The sequence below is a fragment of the Zingiber officinale genome, chromosome 7B, assembly GCF_018446385.1.
Source record: "Zingiber officinale cultivar Zhangliang chromosome 7B, Zo_v1.1, whole genome shotgun sequence".
Lineage (NCBI taxonomy): Eukaryota > Viridiplantae > Streptophyta > Magnoliopsida > Zingiberales > Zingiberaceae > Zingiber > Zingiber officinale.
This window is the reverse complement of record NC_055999.1, coordinates 108,448,363-108,470,234: the sequence shown is the minus strand read 5'-3', so window position 1 is coordinate 108,470,234 and position 21,872 is coordinate 108,448,363. Positions and strand designations below refer to the sequence as shown.

Sequence of the window (21,872 nt, the reverse complement as noted above, 5' to 3'; positions counted from 1 at the left end):
CGTACTCTTTTATACCTTTCTCCGTGATCGTTCATCTTCCCTTATTTAATGATATTAATTACTAGAAAAAAGACTTCTTTGTCTTGACTTCCGTGCATTAATGATAAATGTAGTGTCCTTCTTTATCTTGCATTCTTCATATTTAATGATAGAGGGTATGTTCTCTTTTGTTTTCTTGTCTCCTCCTATATAATGTCATTCCTTGCGCCGGACGAATGGTCCGAGCGACTCATTTTCCTACCGATCGAGACAACCGGGTACGGGTCTGTATATTCGCTCGACCGGCCCATGATGCCCATTCGTCCAATGGGTCGGGTGATGTCCGCTCGGCCACTCCTTTACCGACCGGGATATTCGTAAGCCCGGCGTTGACCACCTTGATTTTGATCAACACCGTGTCAATTGACACGTGACAAGTGGGCTCTCCCTTATCTCCGCATCACAAGCCTCCCTCTCAAGTCTAGTCGTAGGAGGCTACAGGTCCGACTGACTAGACAACTGGTCCTTGGCGATTTCTTCGTCCGATCGGAATGTTCGATTCCTAATGTCTGATCGGTGCATCAACCAACACCGCTCGGTCATTGCCTTACCATGGCAAATGGACGATCGACCGGTAACCTATATGCAGAGCGGGTCGATGAATGGCGATACTTGTCTGTTCTCCAAATGCGCTTCGAGTGAGCACGGTCGTCGCCGACGTCATCCATATTTCTCGAAGCTCGTGCAAATCTTTGACAATTATGGTTGAGCACGCGACCATACCTTTTTAATTAAGCTAATTAAATGCTCTCGATGACCAAATGACACGTGTCTACTACTGTCGCCGCATGCTCGATGTGACAGGCGGATATCCACCGGTCCCGAGATGCGCCATTTCGAAATTAATGGTTGGATCTACTTCTAGGTTTTCGTATCATCGGATCGAACGGTTGAGGTTGATTAGCCACGAGGTTTATAAACTCGCGTGCTTCTCAGATTTCCCCACTTGTCGTCTTCATTAGTGAGCATCGCGGTGTCACCGTGCTTTGCGTCTTCTCCGGCAATCTTTAGCAATCTCCTAGTAAGCTTCCACTTCCCTTCAATCGAATCTATTCAGTGTTTGTAGTGTCGTTTCTCAATCGAACTTCTTGGTTTCCCGTCGACTTTTATTTCTCATGACAAGCTCCTCACAACCTCCTGCCTCTGTCCCTGGGCTCTGGTATACATCCTTTGAGTCCAGGTTCGATGGAGGCGATGCTGAGAGTATGAGAGATGCTTTTGAAATTCCTTCTAATTACCAAATTAGTCTCCCCTCTGCCTTTGACCGTTGGGACGAACCGTCGCCTAGTTTCATAACATTTTTTAGGGATCAATTTACCGTCGGTATGTGGTTCCCAATCCACCCTTTCTTTTATGTTGTTTGTAAATATTTCTGTATTTCTCTCCACCAACTAGTGTCAAACTCCTTTCGGCTGCTGTGCGAGGTCATCGTTTTTTTTTGTCTGCACGACATTCCCCCTACTCCTCGGCTCTTACATTATTTTTATTATCCCAAATTATCCGAGCCATGGACCTTATTCCAAGCCCAAGTGAGCTTGACTTTTTGATAAGATGTCGTCCTCCAATAAACATTGAAGGGAATACTTTTTTTTTTGTCAAATTCCCCGTTCGGCCGATTTTCCAACCAAGTGGCAATTAGAGGTGCCGAACCCTCCAGAGTTCAAGCAATACAAGAGTCAATCGGACTACCTCCACTCAGCTTCACAATTGACCGGGCAAAAATACTATATCCACAAATTGCTGCATGAGGGATTCCTCTACGTGTTCAGCTTGAGCCCAATCCGCACAAAGCTCCCGTCCAACCTAGGTATGCTCCTTCTTGGTTTATCTTTTGAATCTAACTGTTTTTTCCTTTTCTTTTGCAGCCGAAGTTATGTTGCGTGCACATCTGGCCGACAAAGGCAAGCTCGCGGATGCTGAGATCAATGCGGTGGTCGTGGTTGAGTTGGAGAGCCACGGTTTGCGGCAATCGGGTCACAAGAAGACCCTCTTGGAGAGAACGAGAGAGCACCAGCCTTAGTGAGCGAAGGGATAGTCAACCGGACGCCCAACTGTTGGTGCATTGAATCCTCTCTCCTCACGACTGCTGGTGATTCCAATTGAGGGGGCGTCGGATTCAGCCTCTTCTAGGGAACCACTGCTAAGCCGCAAGAAGCGCCGCCAAGCGGAGGCGACATCACGATCGGCTTCCTCCATGGTGCATACCCCCACCAGAACTAGTCTGTGCCTTTCTTTTGCCGAGCGGGTTGAAACCTCGACGCCAACTCCTGTCATGGCGATTGTTCCCCCCTACATCATATGATTGGACACCTTCTCTATCCAGTCTACCCCAGGGAACCATTTGTGCGCCGCCAGTTGCCTTCATGCCGCCACCGCTGAAGATCCAAAAGTCTGGCATCTGGCCGACGTCTGTGTCTCGACCATCCGGCAAAGCGACCTTGACTCAATCAGCTCCGAGCGGCCGGCGCTACATAACGGCGGTTATCCATCTTCCGATGGAGGAATGGCGTGAGTCAAACAGCGCTGAATCCTGAGCCCCCGAGTATCAAATAATTATTCAAGGGTCACTCGCACCGATATGGGCGGACGCCCGAGCCCGTGCATCGGTCATGTCTCCGGGGGCACTTACTGACAGTCACACTCAGATGTCCACTGGGGTAAGTTTTTTGTATGTTCTTTAATTTATCTCCGATCGACTCTTATATTTTTCTGGTTCTTCGCAGTATTGGGTGGAGAGTCTGGTCATGTGCTAGAGGCTCGCATTTTTGGAACAGGAAGTCAAGCAACTGAAGGCGCCGAGCGATCAATCATCTGCTTCTCAGACACAACTGGAGCAAATGAATGCTGAGATGGCTCATGTAAGAACCAATCTGGAAGAAAATGTCGACTGAACGACAGCAACTCGAGACCGGGCAACCGAAAAATGTCGACCGGGTGACAATAAACCGTGACCGGACGATCGAAAAAATGTCAACCGGGTGATCAGAGCATGCAACCAAGTGATCCAAAAATACCAACCGAGCAATAGGGAGAATGCCGAGCGGATCGAAAGACGATGGGCGAGCGGTGTCAAACGCGTGACCGCGGAAATGTCGACCGAGCGACAGTAACTCGCGACCGGGCAACAGCAGTGAGCAAAATGCGAATGGTGAGTGTCGGGCGAAGCAAGTGTGATGAGTGCCAGACAGAGCGATGAGTGAGCAGTAAGTGTCGATCGAACAACAACGGTAAGCGAAAACACATTATGAGATTATGAGGATTAAATGGTTTAATAAGGTTGTTCGGTATCATAATCTCTTTTCATCTCTCATTGTTATGACAATCATAATGAGAGGTGTTTGGGTAAAACGAAATAACCTTTTACTTAATGGTTTCATATTGAAATTGTCTGGCGGTGAACGAAATAATCTTTTACTGGATGGCTTTCAAGCTATTGAAATTGTTTGGAACACTTGTGAGTAGATTAAACAATAAATTTCGTAGAGAATTCTTTTATATCAAAAAGTTGAGTTTGATGTTTATAGTCAATTGGATAATGTTAATTTAATACCATAATGGATCACTGATCTGGTACATTGATAAGAACAGCTAAAAAGATTAAGAAAGGTATGAATTTTTATTCATTTATATTTTTTTAGTTAATATTAAATATTAATTTTAGAAATATCAATCCATTTTAGGAAAGTTTTTTATCGATTATATTTCAACATTCTTAGATATCTAGAAACTGATCAACTGCCCATTAAAATAATTTATCTATTAATTTATCAGAATTAAAACTGATTCTTAAATATCTAAAAAAAAAAATTTTAAAAAAACAGCTACCGTTCTCACGGGCACTATTCTTTGCCAAATGAATCGTCTATGACTCAACTTAATATGATTGAATATAATTTAGCTCGTGATTGACAATAGAAGTAGGTCTATATTGGACACAAGGCTTGAGACTAGGGGTGAGTAAAAATTCGAAAAAACCGAATTAATCAAACCGAACCGAATCGAACCAACCGAATTTAGAAATTCGGTTCGGTTAATTCGATTTTCGTTTTTTTTTAAAAAATCGGTTCGGTTTCGGTTTTGAATTTTGTAATTCGGTTAAACCGAATAAGAATATTATTTTAATTAATTTTTATTTTAAAATATAATTAATTAGATAAAATCTTTTTTTTAAAGGTAAAATTGAATAGGGTTTTAAAATTCGGTTAATTCGGTCAATTCGGTCTAAAACCTAATTAACCGATGTCTTATCGGTTCGGTTGGTTGAAAAGAAATTCGGTTTATTCGATTTTCGGTCTATTCGGTTCGATTTTGGCTGAATGCTCACCAGAGGCGGATGTACTAGGGGGGGGTGACCGCCGGTCCCCCCCCCCCCCCCCCCCCTTGTCGGCAGAGCAGAAGAAAAAAATCGGGCGTCGGCGGTAAAAAACTCTTCACAGTGACGAGAAGAAATCGTAGTCGTAGGCTAACCGAAGTGACAAACAGTGCATTTTGTTAATTGTAAACCATGTGTCCTTTTGTGAACACGTTGCTTTTTATATGCGTTCAATATGTATAAACGCGTTCAAAGGTTTAGGTGTTTTATATGTGTGAACACACTTTCAAGGGTTTATATGTGTGAACACACTTTCAAGGGTTTCCTCGATTTTGTTTGTTTGACACGTTTTCATTCCATATATAATTATATAAAGATTTATTTTTTAACTTTTATTTATCTCTGCTCGATTTTTTTTTATATAAAGATTTATTTTTTATACTTATATTTATCTCTGCTCGATTTTTGTTTTGTTTCCGCCGCCGCTCACAAAACTTTTACGGCTTTACCTTTGTGATCTTGACATCTTGCCCTTTGTTTCTTCTGTCTCTCCAAGCGCCGACCAAAGCAGCAAAGCAGCAAAATCCTGCGCCCAAAGGTTATTTTTCCCTCTCTTCCGATTGCCAATCAAAGCGGCAAAGATTCGGCCTTCAGCCTTCGGCCTTCAACCTTCATCCTTCAAGTAAGTAGATTTTTTTTTATTTTATTTTATTTCTTTAATAATTGTTTGATTATTTTTTGATTGCAATGTATGATACAAGTAATAATTTAAAATTTTAATTGTTTAAATGTTTAGTTGTTTTTTATATTTGATTGTTGGATAATTAAAAATTTAGATTTTGTATATTTAATGATTGGATAATTTGTAATTTAGTTTTTTATAAACTCTGAATAGTAATTAATTTTTTTATTAGCTGTTAGTTAATTGTAATTTGTGAATATTGATAATTTATGCTAAATTAATTTTATTTTTTTAAAAGAATTGTGTCGATTAATGATGTTAAATAATTTAATTGTGTTATTGTTAAATTGTTCACATTACTTTATGTTGATAATTTTTTCCCATACATTATAATTTGTAGAAAATGTTGAAATATTTTGCAAAGATGCCTAGGAGTTCAATTGAATCGTCTAGTGTTCCGAATGAAGAGTCTACTCCTGCACCACAACCACCACCACCTCCTCCGCAAATTTTATTTGAAAATATTGAAAATCTGAGTAGTGAAGTAGAAATTGTTGCTGATCCTGGTTTACGAAAATTGATTGAAGAGTATGATGTTGGTGCTAGAGATCGTATTCGAAAAGAATATGTTGCTATGGGCCCTTGTCAACCTCGAGGCCATAATTTTCCAAGAAAAAAAATGGGTAAAGACAATAGATGTTTCAGAGAGATTTGGTTTAAAGACCGTGATTGGTTGGAGTATATTGTTTCAAAGGATGCAGCGTTTTGTTTCTGGTGTTATCTTTTTAGACCTAGTAATATAGGGTTTGGAGGAGATGATGTGTTTACGAGATCTGGTTTTATTAATTGGAAAAAAGCAATTGAAAAATTCAATGAGCATGTAGGTGGAGTTGGTAGTGCACACAATGAGGCAAGAATACAGTTTGAGGGTTTCAAGAATCAAAGACAAAGTGTGGAGTATTCATTTTCATCGGGGAAACATGAGCTTGAAGTTGCTTATCGCAAACGCTTGACTTCCATTTTAAAAGTAATTTGATTTTTGTTGTTACAAGGATTGCCTTTTCGGGGACATGATGAGTCTTTGACATCATCCAATAGAGGTAATTTTTTAGAATTGCACAAATGGTATAGCTCAGAGTGTCCAAAAGTTGCGGCAGTTGTTGGAATGAATGCACCTGGAAATAATCAAATGATTGCCCCAAAAATTCAAAAGCAATTGGTGAATGCTTGTGCAGTTGAGACTACAAATGCTATTCTAGCTGATCTTGGAGATAGGTGGTTCACTTTACTACTTGATGAGGCTCGTGACTGTTCAGTGAAAGAGCAAATGACAGTTGTTATTAGATATGTGAACAAACATGGAGAGGTGATTGAACGATTTATGACTGTAGTTCATATTGCAACAACTACAGCTGCTTGTTTGAAGGAGGCAATCGACTCTTTATTTGCTAAATATGGTTTGTCAGTGGCGAGATTGAGGGGTCAAGGATATGATGGTGCTTCAAATATGTCTGGGGAATTTAATGGCTTAAAGTCACTGATAATGAAATAAAATCCGTATGCATTGTATGTTCATTGTTTTACTCATCAACTCCAACTAGTGGTTGTAGCTTTTGCTCAAGAAAATCAATATGTTTGTGATTTCATGTGGATTGTTGGTTCGATTGTAAACACATCTGCATCATCTTGCAAAAGGGCCGATAAACTTCGACAACTTGAACATGACAGAAAAGTTAAACTTCTTGAAAGAGGAGAGATTAGTTCTGGTAGAGGACTAAACCAAGAAACTAGTCTAGCTAGACCTGGAGATACACGATGGGGGTCTCATCATTCAACTTTATGTCGTATTGAACAAATGTGGCCATCTGTTATAGAGGTTCTTCAAAATTTGATTGATGATGGTGATCGTTCTTCTAAGGGTTTAAGTAGAACTTTGGTTGAAAGAATGGAGAGGTATGAATTTGTGTTTATTCTACTATTGATGAAACGTATATTGGCAATCACAAATCATTTGTCAACCGTTCTACAAGAGAGATCAAAATATTGTGAATGCGATGCGTTTGATCAATAATGTGAAATGCAAATTGCAAAAGTTGAGAGATTCTGGATGGGATATTTTACTTGAGGATGAGAAGAAGTTTTGTAACATTCATTTCATTGAAATAATTAATATGACAGATAACATCAACAGTCGTAGTCGTTTGAAGAGAGATGGAAAAAATGTTAATTTTTATCACTACTTCCATGTTGAAATCTTTTGTGAGGTAACTTTATAATTCTTTTTTTGTTTACCGTCAATTAAATTCTTTTAAACAGTAACATATTTATTAATTTTTACTTTTGTTGTTTGATTTTAAAATTGTAGGTTATCGATATTATTCTACAGGAGATGGATAGTTGTTTCACTGAAACAACTACAGATTTGTTGATTTATATGTCAGGCCTTGATCCTAGGAACTCATTCTCTAGATTTGATGTACAGAAGTTAGTGCGTCTAGCTCATTTTTATGAGGATGATTTTTCTTGGAATGAGCGTATGTTGGTTGAACAAGAGATTGAAACATATATTGATGACGTCAGATCAGATGAACGATTTGAAGGCATTTCAGATTTGGGAGCTCTTGCAAAGAAAATGATTGAAACAATGAAGAACCGTGTATTTCCTTTGGTTTATCGGATGATTGAGCTAGCCTTACTTCTTCCAGTTGCTACTGCAACCGTTGAAAGAGTGTTTTCGGCAATGAATATTGTCAAAACAGATTTGCGAAATAGGATTGGAGATGAATGGATGAATGATAGTTTGGTAGTCTATATCGAGAAAGATGTTTTTAATACTGTCGACAATGAGCCAATTTTACAACGTTTTCATAACATGGAATCTCGAAGAATGCAATTGTCACGTATTTGTTAGTAGACTGCTTTAATATTTTAATATTATTGTACGAGTTTCTTTTCATAATATTATACCTTTTTCTCTTGTATGCAAGTTATTTAAAAAATATTTTTTAATTACATAGAAGTTATTAACTGTTCAAAAAAAAAAATCGCCGCGCTCAGAACGCGGCCGCCCCTCTATGATTGAATTCCTAGATCCGCCACTGATGCTCACCCCTACTTGCGACCCTAACTAAGGATCAGCGAAGACTTTGACTCATCATTTTATTTTATAAAATATTAATATTAAATATAAATTCTATATGTTTTTAATAATATTAACAAAACATTAATTTAATGATATTTTTTACTTTTATTTTAATAATTTTAATATATATATATATATATATATATATATATATATATAATTAAAAAATAGATCTATTGGGACACCTTTAGACATACACACGAAGACCATGCTAACAAATATTGCATGCACAAAATTTAGTTTATGAAGTAATGGACTATATTAAAAAAGATAAAGTTATTAAAAAGGTATCCCAAACTTATTAATATTATCATTATCAGGGGCGTAGTCCAGATTAAAAATTACATGAGATTGATGATCGACATTGGTATTTTGACGATGGTGGTCACAGTTGAGTAGTGATGATAGGGCGGAGTCGACGTGGTTTATGACCGGGAGAGCAATGATAATAAAAATATTAATGGGGATAGTAATAAATGTGATGGCGCGATAGTCAGAGAGGAAGGTAGCGATGACAGGACTGGGAGTCGTAGCTATAACTATCACAATATCCTATAGATATAGCACGATAATAGGGAGAAAGATTGTCATGGTTATGCTAGTCAAGTAGCGGCTAGACACCGCGAGAAGGGACAAGGAAGGTGGTGACGCCGACTACTCGTGCGATAGATAAAGCAGTATGCATAGGGAGGTGAAGTAGTAAATAAAGAGAAATTTTAGTTTAATTAAAATTTTTAATAATTTAATAGGAAAAAATAATGACTAAAATAAAATTACTATGAGCTATATGAGCTAAAATAAAATGATGATGGAATTGAAATAAAATTTTAATTATAATTTTTAAAAAATAGGTGGGACTGGTGCCTACCGTAATCTAAGGATGGCTTCCGCTTATCATTGTGTAGATCAACTAAGAAGATGGCACATGCTCTTTTTATATAATATTCAAAAGAGTGAAACCAGAATAAAAAAAAAAACTTGTTGCAATAGTTATCTTTAAATGCAAGGAATTTGAAGAGTAAAGAACAAAAGATGAATAAGAAAAGGATGGATTAAGTTGCTTGTTTGATGAGCAACATTGAATGAGGTTGGTGGTGGCCAAACTCCCATTTACTTCCTCACCTAACTCCTCATCATCCATCGTTCTTTTCTTTCCTTTTCTTTCCAATGACATCGTTTTGGAAGTATAATTCGCTAATTAGGATGCCTAACTATTCACCATCAAAGGGAGAGTACTGCTAGATATCTAACTATTACAATAAGTTTGTTTACAATGACAAAGGAAGACCTTGAAACTATAAGATGATAGAGAGAGAGAGCAAGAGACTATCTTCCTTTTTTGATTAAATTTTGGATTAGATTTATGCACCCTTAAGGGATTAGTGATTTTCACAAAGTTAAGGGGCAAAATATAGTTTGTCAAACTATGGAAGCCGAAATGAAAAATTACAGTCTGAAGGGGCAAAATGATGCAACTCCAGCGCCAGTGACCGAATAGAGCGAGCAAACATTAAAATCTCAACTGCTCGGTTTTTTTCACTCTTGCGGCAAGGGAGCGCTGAGAGATTGCAAGGTCGGTGGAGGAGGAGGAAGAGGAGGAGGTGGTGGTGGTGGTGGACGATGCAGCCACCGCGGCCGGAGGGCCGCGCTATGACGTTCGACGAAGTCTCCATGGAGAGGAGCAAGAGCTTTGTCAAGGCTTTACAGGTATTCTTTCCCCGTCGCCTGCCCCTTCACATCTGCCCCCGATAATCTTGACGCCTTTCCTTTTTCCTCTCTCTCGGTGTCGGTTTTCTTGAGCTTCTGTTTTGGCTGTTTTTATTAGTCCAGCAAATCGATTTGTCTGCAATGTGGAATTTCACTGAGCTAGGTTTTCTGGGCTTTGAGCAAAGTGATACGTTTGTTAGATCCGGCACCCAAATTTCTCATTTTATTTGTTTTATAAATCGTAAAAAAAACTCCTTGTGTTGAAGTAATAGGCCAATTTTATTCTGCTTAATGCGAAATAGATCTGCAACTCGATCAATTAATGCAGATGATTCAAGGAAGTGGATCCGGCTGAAAAAATTCACCTTTAGTTCGTTTCTGCTTTTGGGTGTTGCTTTTTATTCTAGTGAATTAGATCTGCAACTCGTACAATTAATGCAGGAACTCAAGAACTTGAGACCTCAACTTTATTCTGCTGCTGAGTATTGCGAAAGGTCTTATCTTAACAGCGAGCAGAAACAGATGTAAGTTCCTTGGAATGTAGTATTCCAATATTTTAATTTTATCGACTGTTTGTAACTGTAAAAATTTAGTTCCTTTTGAGTTTTTCGATTTTGAGCTAATCTTATTTAAGGATTACTCTCAGACAATAGTTGAATATGTATTTAGACTGGTAATCTTAGTGCCATCAGTAAATCAATGGTTAAATTCGCAGGATACTCGCTTTGACTCATGTACCACTTGTATCGTTTCATCAACCCTGAGGTGTTTCTTAGATATTGTATAATTTACACTCCTATTTGGTTTGACCCAAATTTAACCAGGAATAGAGGTAAAAGTAATATAATTAGTCATCATAGAACATGGCGCTAAGATTAATGATTCTTGTGGAAGTTGTATATATATATCCTGTTTCGGTATGCATATATGTTGTATTTCTTGATTTAAATTTAAACTGTCATGTAGGGTATTGGATAACCTAAAAGACTATGCTGTTCGCGCCCTTGTGAATGCAGTTGATCACCTTGGCACTGTTGCATTTAAACTGACAGACCTGTTTGAACAACAAATGTTTGACGCATCAACCGTGGAGACGAGAATTTCATGTTTGAGCCAGGTGCATATTCATTGGTGAAATGGTGATAATTTTCAACGACTGTAACAGGTTGTCTGGAGTTTGTTGATGCTGTTATCTTTTCAGCAATCGTTGACGTGCCATGCTTATGTGGATAAAGAAGGTTGCAGCCAGCATCAGTTGTCTGCAAGAACTTTGAGGCATTATAAGCATTACACTTTGCCAAGTATGTTCTAGAGAAGTAATGTTTACTTGTTTACTTTGAACTTTATCATTGGTATTGATTTTTTTTTCAATGGCCAAGTCAGGTCTTCCGGATAAAAATGTGAAAAGCAGTATGCAATTGCCACCAAAAAGCGATGTAAATGCTTTTCAAGCAAAAACCAGTGTTCGGTCCTCAAGTATGTCATCATGCATTTGGAACCTTTGCGGTTTTCAATCATATTGGTTATTCTTTGGATGTTGTTGCCTAATGATCATTACTGAATTTGTTGATTAAGGAAAATCTGCATCCAAAACTCTTTCCTGGCATTTAGCTACAGAAGTTAATTCTACATCAAGTGGAATCTCTAGCTCATCGCCATGGCAAGTTTACAGTAAGTTTCAAGTACTATCATGCATGATATTGTCTAAACATTACGGCATCCCATTCTTGCAGCATTGGAGATCCCAGGACTTCTAAAATAAATCCTGAAGTTTTCCATCTTTTAGGTATGCTTATTTTTCCGCATTTTGTTTTGTTGATAAGACGACTTATGTGGCTTACCGCTTATTGATTGATTGCAAATTTTATGCAAATTTTAGTCCCTGAAGAACCCACTGCATCACTCACCTTGCCAAATACGAACCATCTCCTGGCAGCTAATGGCAGGGCAACTTCAGATAAAGCCTCTAACAAATTTGGCTTGGTGGTAAGTCTCCTATCTACTATAATCTTCCATACCCTTAGAAGAACTTATGATAGATACATCAATCCATCCAAACTTGAATAATATGAGGAAAAAATAACTAATGTAGTTCAAGTCAACTAGTTGGTCTGGGGGAAATAATCCTTATTTCCTTCCACTCTCTTCTCCCTCTAGGGAGGAGTCAGAAGTGGAAGGGAGCTTGGCACTAAGCCTAGCAAATGTGGGGATTCATAGATCTCTACAAGGGCAAGTTAAGGACCTCCGGAGTTGGAATTCCGACTGAAGGGGATGATTTCTCTTCCACACAGGTCTCCAATCACGACCTGTTTACAGCCAGTCTACAATTAGTAGGAATGTGTGTGATGGAAGAATGATGAATGAGTCCCAAGGTGATTTGGGGGAAATAATTCTTATTCTCCACTGTGGAAAGGAATCAGGCACTAGTGCAAGGATGGCACACGGTTCGAGCCGTATTCCATCAATAAATGACCCCCATCTCCTTCGCTGCAATTCATCCCACTTACGGGGTCCTACATGCCTCTAGAGCGTTCAAAGTCTCGGAAACTTTGTCTTTCTGTCCTTGTACAACTTGTTGATCACACAAATCAAGTTGTTCACTGAATCAGGCATGAAGCTTGATGTTATAATCTATGGTTACATCTCACAAGCGATCGACTATTTCTTTGCAGAGTTCTAATGAGGCATCGAAACCTGCCCCAGTCATGAAACCCCTTCACGGTCCGGGCACACTTCAGATTTATAAGCATCGAACAACTCGCGGCCAAAGCTTGCTCTCAGTAATTTTCTCCAAACCAAAAATATTGAAATCAAGAAACATTTCAGTCTCTTGATGTTGTTATTGCTCCAACGTTATCTCTTGTTCAAGCTCTTTATCTTGATGAAGCACTCAATAAATTACTAATTGATGTGTTTGTTATTGTTGTTTATCTCAAGTCGATTGTATAATCTTTCCTTCTCCTTTATATCAGGTTCAATAAGAATAAAGCATGTGTTCCATAATAAATTTTGAATTCTCAAAAATAACTTCATAGCTAGTAATATTGAGAACAAAAAAAAATACAAATCTTTATTTATGTCTGTACAAAATATTAAATATATTATATTTTTTAATATTAGATATTTACATATTACAACCTGACTCCACTTATTCTAGGATAGACGGTTGACTAAACACCTTAGAGCTTATTATTGTGGTAAGCAGTAAAGTACATTTTTCAAATAATTAGGGTTTAATTTCTATACAGGGCACCCAATTGATGTGTCTATTATTATTGTTGACGACCTCATTTTTTTAAAAAGAGTTTGTGGCACACTATAAGAATTTTCTTTCAATGGAATGACACTCAACAAACACTCCAATGCATTGAATGACACTCAACAAACACTCCGACGAAAAATTTCTATAGAATCAAATTGATTATCATTAATCGGTTCGAATAACTAAATATCTGAATTATTTAAACAAAAAAAATTATAATCAATCATTCCATGTTTTCCAAGATCATGTATGACGAAATTGATTTTTGGGGGACAAAATAATAAATATTACATCAAAACTGCAAGAACTTGTCCACAGAGGCAGGCCAGGTTCCTTCTCCGAGCATCAGCTTGGTGTTATGCAGATAAATTAAAGTAAATTAAATTAAATTAAATTTGTAGTTGCAAAACTGTCATTTGTTCGAGAAGACATGTAGAGAAAAGGTGGTCAGATTTCCGACTGCTTGTGTTCTTTGATAGCGTTGATTACGCCTTCTGAAAGGGTATCTTCGTTATAATTCTTGCCGAAAAATTTCACAAACTCCATCTTTGGGTTCATCAAATACCTGCAAGCAACATGTTAGCTAGATTAGTGCGGTGAGATTTCAGAAACAAGAGGAAGAAGAGAGTCGTTTGCATACATTTACCAAAATATACAAACTTTTACCAACAGAAAGAGCTCAAAGATGCATATTACTTCTTGCTGATAACTAATGGATTAAATACTTTGTCACACTGAGATAAGGCCACTAACTTCCATTAAGAATATCAGATAAGATCTAATTTCAAATTAATATCCAGATCTGTGGTATAACAGTTTGTTGCATGACTGATCAATATACTAAAAACTTCATGCCACATGCAGGGGAAAGGTTTACAAACTAGGTGGTGAATCTTGATTCTAGCAAAACCCGTGAAAAAAGCCACTAACAAAAAGGCAATCATGGCTTCAGATTATCATCAGTTACACATAATTACAAGGTGTTCCTTAGTTAATATCTGAATAACCATGTGTACTTTTAACCAGAACTTTTCATTTATTACCCAAAGGAAAGCAATGACAGTTGACACGACGCAATAATCAACCATAAAAGTTTCAGAGTATTTAATTTCAATAAAAAAATCTTCTTGAATAAGCTTAGAAATCAAGGCATCCAGATCAACACGAGCATGGGCCTGTAATGCTCGTGCCCATGCTAGCCCAAGCCTACAAGCTCAGTTTGATTAAAAAATAAGAAAAATAAATTCTATTAGAAGTTATTTTTTATTTAATTTTATTAAAATTATTTATATTATTAATAATAATTTATATATCTGAAAATAGTGGGCAGAACTTGGCTCACGAGCCATCTTGAGTACAATCCCATGTTGGGCCCAAGTTGGCCTTGATGCACAAACCACGACCCACGCATGACACAGTCATGTGTTAAGGCTGAGTCCAACACGGAACAGCCCATATGCTTGTGGGCTATGGCGGACATGACCTGTAATGTGTCGAGCCAGGCCCTACCAAACACAAGTGTAGTAGGTCAGGCCAGGCTGTGCCATAGGCAGTACAGTCCATTTGATACCTCTAAGTAATCCTGTTCAAGTTGAGGAAATGCAGGTTATTGAAATAAATTGCAGTGTTTTTATGGAAGACAATGTACTTTGCTGGTAGCTGTTAAATGATTAGCACAAGAGCTGATAAATGTTGGCACTGTAGCATTTGCACTTAAAAGGGGAAAACTATATAATAGACTAGAGTCTGTCAGGAATACATACATAACAATGGAGTGATCGACAAGGTAGTCAGAACCTTCATCCTCCGTCTTCATGTAGTATACACGATAAGCACGAGCAACTTGTCTTACATCATCTGAAGTACCAGTCAGGCCTACTAAATTTGGGTGAAATTCTGAAATCCAGATCAAATAATATGTCGGTAGTAAGAATATGAAAAATTATGTACAAGGGTATGGAATGACATTCTCTCACTGAATGGCAAACAAAAAAGAGTTGCAAACCTTTTACATATTCAGAGACTTGCTCAACATTATCTCTTTCAGGATCAACTGAAATGAAAACAGGTACTATTTCCAGCCCTGCCTTTGCTTCTGAAAATATATTATTAATTATTTTTATGATTAAACAAAGCTGAGGAACCCAAGTCACAAAAAAGGCTTCATTAGCTAAAGGTGCAAGTATCATATCCCCGTATAATGAATAAAAAAAAATAATTCTCAATATCAGATAAAATAATTTGTGATCATAAAATTTTATCTGATTCTTAAAGGTTTGAAATATTTTAGTTAATTGAAACAATATCAAGGCCTAGAGACCACATATAGTGAGAAAGTATCAAGCTTTACTAAAAACTTATTAGAAGGATGAAATGCAATAATATGATAGTTTGCTTAAAAGCCTCTCTAGAAAAAGATGCACCTATTATCAAGACATCCTGGTCCAACAATGTTAGGGTATATGGTATGTAGGTGCAATGCACAGATCATACAGTTAATGATGACACATTTACATATTTTAATTGATTTAAATGGTGGTATATGATAACCGGAGAAGCTTATGGAATAGGAACTTGAAAAAAAATGGTAATGGCCCTACATCCAACAATGACTGCCAAGGAAAACGTCTTTGTTCAATTATCTATATTAGTACTAGGCACACCATTATGTTATCAAATAACTTGCATGCTCAATTAACATCCATAGTTGCATTACTTATTTTATCAATTGCAGAAGCCATCTTTTGGAGCTCATCAGGACAAATATCTGGGCAATAAGTGAATCCAAAATATATTAGTGTCCACTTCCCCAGAAAATCCTTCTCAGTAACTGTTTTGCCATGATGATTCACAAGCTTGAATGGACCACCAATAGCAGCAGTTCCTATGGATGGTCCCTGTTTGACAGTTGTTGAAGCAGACCTAAGTCCTGCGAGAAATACACATCATCAGTTGTAGATAAAATGGTGTGCACCTGATAAACAATTCATGGATAAATCAAACAATTTCCAAGCCAATAGTAGTATTTGATTTATTTCCTGTGTTAATTTTAGAAAAAATAAAGAGAGAGCATAAGCTCAAAAACAGTAGCATACAAAAGATTCAAGTGATCTGATACCAATACTTACCCCCCTTACCCAGTAGAGAAGGGAAAGAATGAAGAATATGAAAATTCAGCATAAAGGAAACAAATTTAGGGAAGATTTCTGGCATTCTGTCTCTGAACATAGTCTAAATAAAATCATGCCTAAAATTCTAGGGTGTTCTAACTATGCAAAGTCCTGACAAAATCTTAAGGACTTTTACAAAATTTTCCTCCAATTTGATTCAGCTAGTCATCCATTTAAATTTTTTGAACATTTGAGCTAAAGTGTTATTTCGAGTATCAGTATAAATTATATTAAAAAAAACTAAATTCCACAATCTGCTACTTTTCACAGTAAGCACACTATCACTTTAGCCCAATTCTGAGTACTATGGAAATTTATTTTTGTTTCACGTGGTTCAATCTCAACTTGGAAACAAGCTCCAAGCTTCCTAGAGGAAGAAAGTATTTTTCACATTTTTATTTCATGTACCCACTAAAATGAGGAAGCATTTGCTTGTGGATTTTGCAAACTGTAATACTTAGATGCAAGAAACCAGAAACTAACTGGAGAACATTCTTCATTAAGCATGGGCTTTTGCAGGAGAATCTGATATTCATGGTGATTGTACGAGCATAATAAAAAAATTCTAGTGGGAAATAGCAGCTATGCATTCTTAGATGACTAAGGGAATAAGCATGTAAAAGGGAAGATACAACAATATAGGGAACAGATCAGTAGCAGAAATTACTTAGAAAAAGTTCAGGCATATGCATACAACCAATCTATTGGAAGAATTCAACAGAAACAAAATGTATATTTCCTTCAATCTTTTTCTTGTACATAATTTAAAATAGCAACTCATGTGAAATATATTCTGTTATTGACATATTGTGAGTTGCATGCATTCTCATTGCTGTATCTACCTTCAATGTGCTGCTTCTTCTCTTTGTCATAGTAAACTATCAGCCCTCCGCCAGTTAGCAAAAGCAAACCAAGGCCCAGCCATGAGACGGGCTAGCACATTAAAACCACAGCAAGTACATTAGGCACATAACATTAAGAAAAGTTAATAATTCTCATATAAAAGATATCTAGAAAAAACAACAGTTAATTATCCAAAATTTGAATATCAGAAACAAGGTCTTCAAACAAGCAAAATAAGGTGCATCTAGCACTCGGAAAAAACAGTAGTAAAAAAAGTTACAATTGTGCTTCTCAAAAAAGGGTACCAAGAATAGGATAAAACAAAAAGACACAACATGAACATTATTACCAAGATTTCATCTCAGTCAAAGCACCTGCAAATAATGCTCAAGTATGGCATGTAATGGAAGTTCTTCATATAAGACTAAATATAAAAGGTGATTACCTATTTCGTTCTTCCATAATCATAACCTGGGCCATATCATACAAATTAGCTGGTAAGTCTCGTGGTGATCCCCATTTCATGATCAACAAAGCTAAGGAAAGTGAATGGTACAAAACACTGACCAGATCACACTACATGAACTTAAATAGGTAAACAATTGTAATCAATTTAATCTTAATAACAAGCTTGAGAATTTAGAATAGGGGAAGCTATATTTTTTGATGAGATAAAACATGAGTAACCTTTTGGATATTGTCATCGGTCATACTTGTTCCAACTATTTAGGGTCAGCTATACAAAGTTTATTCCTCCTATGAGCTCTATCCAAGGCTACAACACTAGTAATATTTAAAATAAGTAAATTATTCTTTTATCACATTAGTCAAATAGAATCGCCTCTTCTTGCATATGTAATATACAAGACTACTTTTTAAACACCAAAGGCATATCCTAACTAGTAAAATGATTCATGATGCAAAAATTTGGTAAAAGTGATAATTATTCATGTTGATTAAATGTAGGCTAGGAGTTGGTAAAGAGATTTCCATAATAGTTTCTCATGTCCTCATATACACTTGATAAAAAAAAAGAAATGCAAAAATAACTTTATACACATTATGGTATTATATATTATATACATTCAATGGAAATTGAAGTGTTGAATGACATATTGCACACAAGCAACAACCCAAAAAATGGCAGCACCTTAAGAGAATGCTGCTGATTAATGCTCAATATACCAACCCACATTTGACATGACTTTTTTTTAACAAGTTTACAATATAACCTTGAAAATGATCAGATGCAAATTCAGAATAAATTCAAAAATTGAATTTGTAACTCAATTTTGGTTGTTTGGAAATAATTTGAATTGTTTGGTAGTGAGCCTCTTTTTGGTTTGTTATCTTTTATTTAGGGTAATAAATTAATTCAAATTATATTTTTCCTGATTTGCTTTTTATGTCCTACTTTCTCATAGAGTGAAGTGTATGAAAATGGCACAATATCAATGTAATTTTCCTCTAGTAATTAATAATAGTTTCCACTTCTCTTCTCTATGTGAGAATGTTTTTACTCTATGCAAGCTTCTTTGTCAACTGTGCTGTCATAGTCATTACTTGCTTCCAATCAATCAACTCAATTAGATGGTTATGTAAACCCTCAATATGCAAAAAACACAAAATATCATAAGAGAGAGAGAATTAATAGATAGATGCTCTATTACGTACTTTATATTTAGTTACATCACTCACACTATTTTTGTAAATGCAACAGTTCATTCCTCAAAAATTCAAAACAAACACTTGTACTTTATATTCAAGACTGAAAGCGAAAAAAGAAAAAGAAAATAAGACACCAATTTATGCAAGATAGGCGACCATTGCTATGTTGGTGATTTTTTTTTTTTGTACTTGATATGAAGAAAAGGATCTACAAATTGTAGACATGTTTTTAATTCAAAAGTGTGTTCAACATTCTAGGCTTGTAACTAATAAGGATACAAATTAAAGAAAACCTGGAGAAACTCAAAGCTGATATCTTGACATTCTAACTGAATCTCCTATTCCACTAGCAAAGAGACTAGCAAAAGGTTGCTTACCCCTCCTCTGACACGCTTTTGAAAAGCAGTTTGAACTGAATCCCATTTGCCATTTTTTTCCACTGAAGCAACTGCCGCTGCTCCTGCTAATGTCTTGCCATCTGCACGCTCTGATGTTGTAAGAGAACGAACCAGACCTCGACAAGAGAAAATTGAAATCTTGTTGGCATTGAACAAAGGCACAGTCTGAAGGATGAAATCATCAGTATTATGGATTGTATTATTATAACATATATGCCAAAGAATCACACTGAACTTTAGATGACTAAAAGGACAATAAAATTAGCAATAGTGATTTGTCATGAATAAAAAAAAAAAAGGAAGCATGTTGCACGAAGCTCCCACCATGCGGGGTCCCGGAGAAGGATCCATTGTACACAATCTTATCCTATTTTTTGTAAGAGACTGTTTCCAGGATTCGAACCCGTGACCTTTTGGTCACAAAGCAACAACTTTACCGTTGCGCCAAGGTTCCTTCAGTGATTTGTCATGTATAAGTAACTGAAATCAGCAAATGTTGCAAAGTTAAGGTCTCAATTAATCATCAAAGAGCAATAGGTAGAATGCCCACACAAACCATAATTATCCAAGATGGAATAACCACAGAGCTAGTAGATATAGAGAAAAATGTAACTTCTAAAGATGTAAATCAGATCTCTTGTTGAGATAGTGGCACTAAAGGGAGGTCTTCTGGCTTTCACTAGGATAAAGGGTTGTCAAGTATTAGTGTATTGGTATCAAATAAATGTAAAAGATGCTCTACTATAGAGATCAAATGAGTTTACAATCCAGTATGACCTACAACCGAAAGGATATATGAAGAGGATACTGAGGCACAATTCTTATGATCACAATAAAGCATACATAACATAATTATATGATGTATCCTCCAATCAAGATCAAAGTGCAAGTACCTCAACTCGTTGTCAGTGCACAAATATTATTCAAGATCAAATGTCAATTTCAACAAAATATGGAGCTGAGATTGGAGCCACAAATTGATAGTCACCTGATCATATCCACCATGTTTAAGTGAACTGACAATAGTTTGAAACCGTTTAATCCTACTCATTTCTTTTACAAAAACCTGAAAGTAGAATCACATCCATTATAATTTGGTGAGATATTATACAAATCTAGAAACAAAATAGTAGTTGCAGATTATTGAAGGAAGTTACCTACCTAAGTTATCAACCCATGCATGAATTCGTTAAATAAAGCTACAATTTCAACTATTTCTATTACGTGTATATTTTAATACAATTTTATGTTTTATAACTATGAATCCGTGATTCGAAGTTTCTAAGCATAAAAGATAAATAAATCTGTCACAACATCCCACTGGTGAATACATGCGTATGTATTAAAAATATTCAACCTGTAGAGCAAGCTAAATGGATACAAATACGAAAATCCCCCCTTACAAACAGTCAAATCCTGACACTGGCCAGTGCAGTGAACTTACTATACAAAGTACATCAATCGAAAGGGAGAGGAGGAAGATGAATACGACTGCCGGCGGTGTCAGCGGAGGTCGCACCGCAGGTCGCCTGATGCGACTGGTTTAGCGGCGCGCACGAATCCCAGGCGAAAGCAAGCGCCGGATCGCAAGGGAGAATAAGGAAGCAATCGGCGTTCGCGAGAGAATGGAGGGGCTCGAGATGGGCAGGCTTCTATCGATCGAGAGATCGGAGAAAGGGTTTCGGGTGCTTGTTTGCGCCGAACACAGGGACGGGCCTCGTGATCGGAATCCGACGGCGGACGGGTTTTAAACTATACATATAAATAGAAGTTCTTAAAAATAATATGTTAAGATTAAATATCTTAATTCATCGGCAAAAAAAATATAATAATAATTACAAAATTAAAAGAGCTTTTTTTTTTTACTTCTTCCTTATTTTTCATAATAATTTTACTTTTTATATTAATATAATAATTATAACTATCAATTTATATTAAAATAGCTTAGTAGCTACAATAATAAAAATGATAAAGTGTCTTCCGGTATTATAATAATACTAAAATAAAATTATTTTTTATAAAAATATAAAAATATTGGTCGGTCAAAAATATGACATCCACAAGTTGCTACTGGAGGGTGTCCTCTACATTTTCGGCTTGAGTTCAATCTGCACTCGGTTTTCGTCCAGCCTAGGTATGCAACTTTTTCACTCCTTCCTTTGATTCTAACTGATTTTTCTTCCTCTTTTGCAGCTGAAGTCATGTTACGTGCGCGTCTGGCCGAAAAGGCTAAGTTTGCGGATGACACTATCAATGCGACGCTCGTGGATGAGTTGGAGAGTCACAGTGTACAGTTGGTCGACTTTTAAGAAGATACGCAAGGCTAGAGCGAAACGGCTCCAACCTTGGTGAGTAAAGGAGCAGACAGCTGGACGCCTAGCGATAGAGCGGTTGGTGGATCACAACCTCCCTCCGAACGTCCTCCGATTGTTCGGATTGAGAGGGTGACGGACTCTACCTCCTTCGGAGAGCCCATGATAAGGCGCAAGAGGCATTGGGTGGAGACTTCATCACGATCTACCTCCTCGATGGTGCGGACCCCTACTAGCACTAGCCCGCGCCCTTCCACCGAGCAGGTTGAAACCTCAACCCTCATTCCAGTTCAAGAGACTGCGGCCCCTACGTCGTCTGACCGGACACCATCATTAT

General features: G+C 37.0%; 3 protein-coding genes across 4 annotated transcripts; 2 read left to right on the top strand and 1 right to left on the bottom strand.

The window, feature by feature from the left end:
• The first annotated feature begins 6,198 nt into the window (after positions 1-6,198).
• On the top strand, positions 6,199-7,944 carry LOC122004659. The gene is made up of 3 exons (XM_042559511.1): positions 6,199-6,529; positions 6,644-6,909; positions 7,399-7,944. Exons 1-3 carry the CDS (start codon positions 6,199-6,201, stop codon positions 7,942-7,944), a joined length of 1,143 nt encoding a protein of 380 aa, XP_042415445.1.
• Positions 7,945-9,700: 1,756 nt separating this feature from the next.
• Positions 9,701-12,803, top strand: LOC122006814 (protein ABIL1-like). Of its 2 annotated transcripts, XM_042562449.1 has the most exons (9): positions 9,701-9,882; positions 10,324-10,406; positions 10,849-10,999; positions 11,084-11,183; positions 11,266-11,358; positions 11,458-11,542; positions 11,616-11,668; positions 11,762-11,868; positions 12,555-12,803. In XM_042562449.1, exons 1-9 carry the CDS (start codon positions 9,796-9,798, stop codon positions 12,714-12,716), a joined length of 921 nt encoding a protein of 306 aa, XP_042418383.1. In that variant the 5' UTR covers positions 9,701-9,795; the 3' UTR covers positions 12,717-12,803. The 2 variants fall into 2 exon arrangements, with proteins under 2 accessions (XP_042418383.1, XP_042418384.1); XM_042562450.1 differs by lacking the exon at positions 12,555-12,803 and having other exon boundaries at positions 11,458-11,553; positions 11,762-11,873.
• A 514-nt stretch (positions 12,804-13,317) lies between these two features.
• On the bottom strand, positions 13,318-20,952 carry LOC122006813 (protein SCO1 homolog 1, mitochondrial-like). The gene is made up of 8 exons (XM_042562448.1): positions 20,668-20,952; positions 20,212-20,289; positions 19,203-19,388; positions 17,157-17,247; positions 15,861-16,073; positions 15,150-15,239; positions 14,908-15,040; positions 13,318-13,709 (listed from the first exon to the last, which is right to left on the bottom strand). The coding sequence occupies exons 2-8, from the start codon at positions 20,272-20,274 to the stop codon at positions 13,592-13,594; spliced, it is 894 nt and encodes a 297-aa protein (XP_042418382.1). The 5' UTR covers positions 20,275-20,289; positions 20,668-20,952; the 3' UTR covers positions 13,318-13,591.
• Positions 20,953-21,872: the final 920 nt, after the last annotated feature.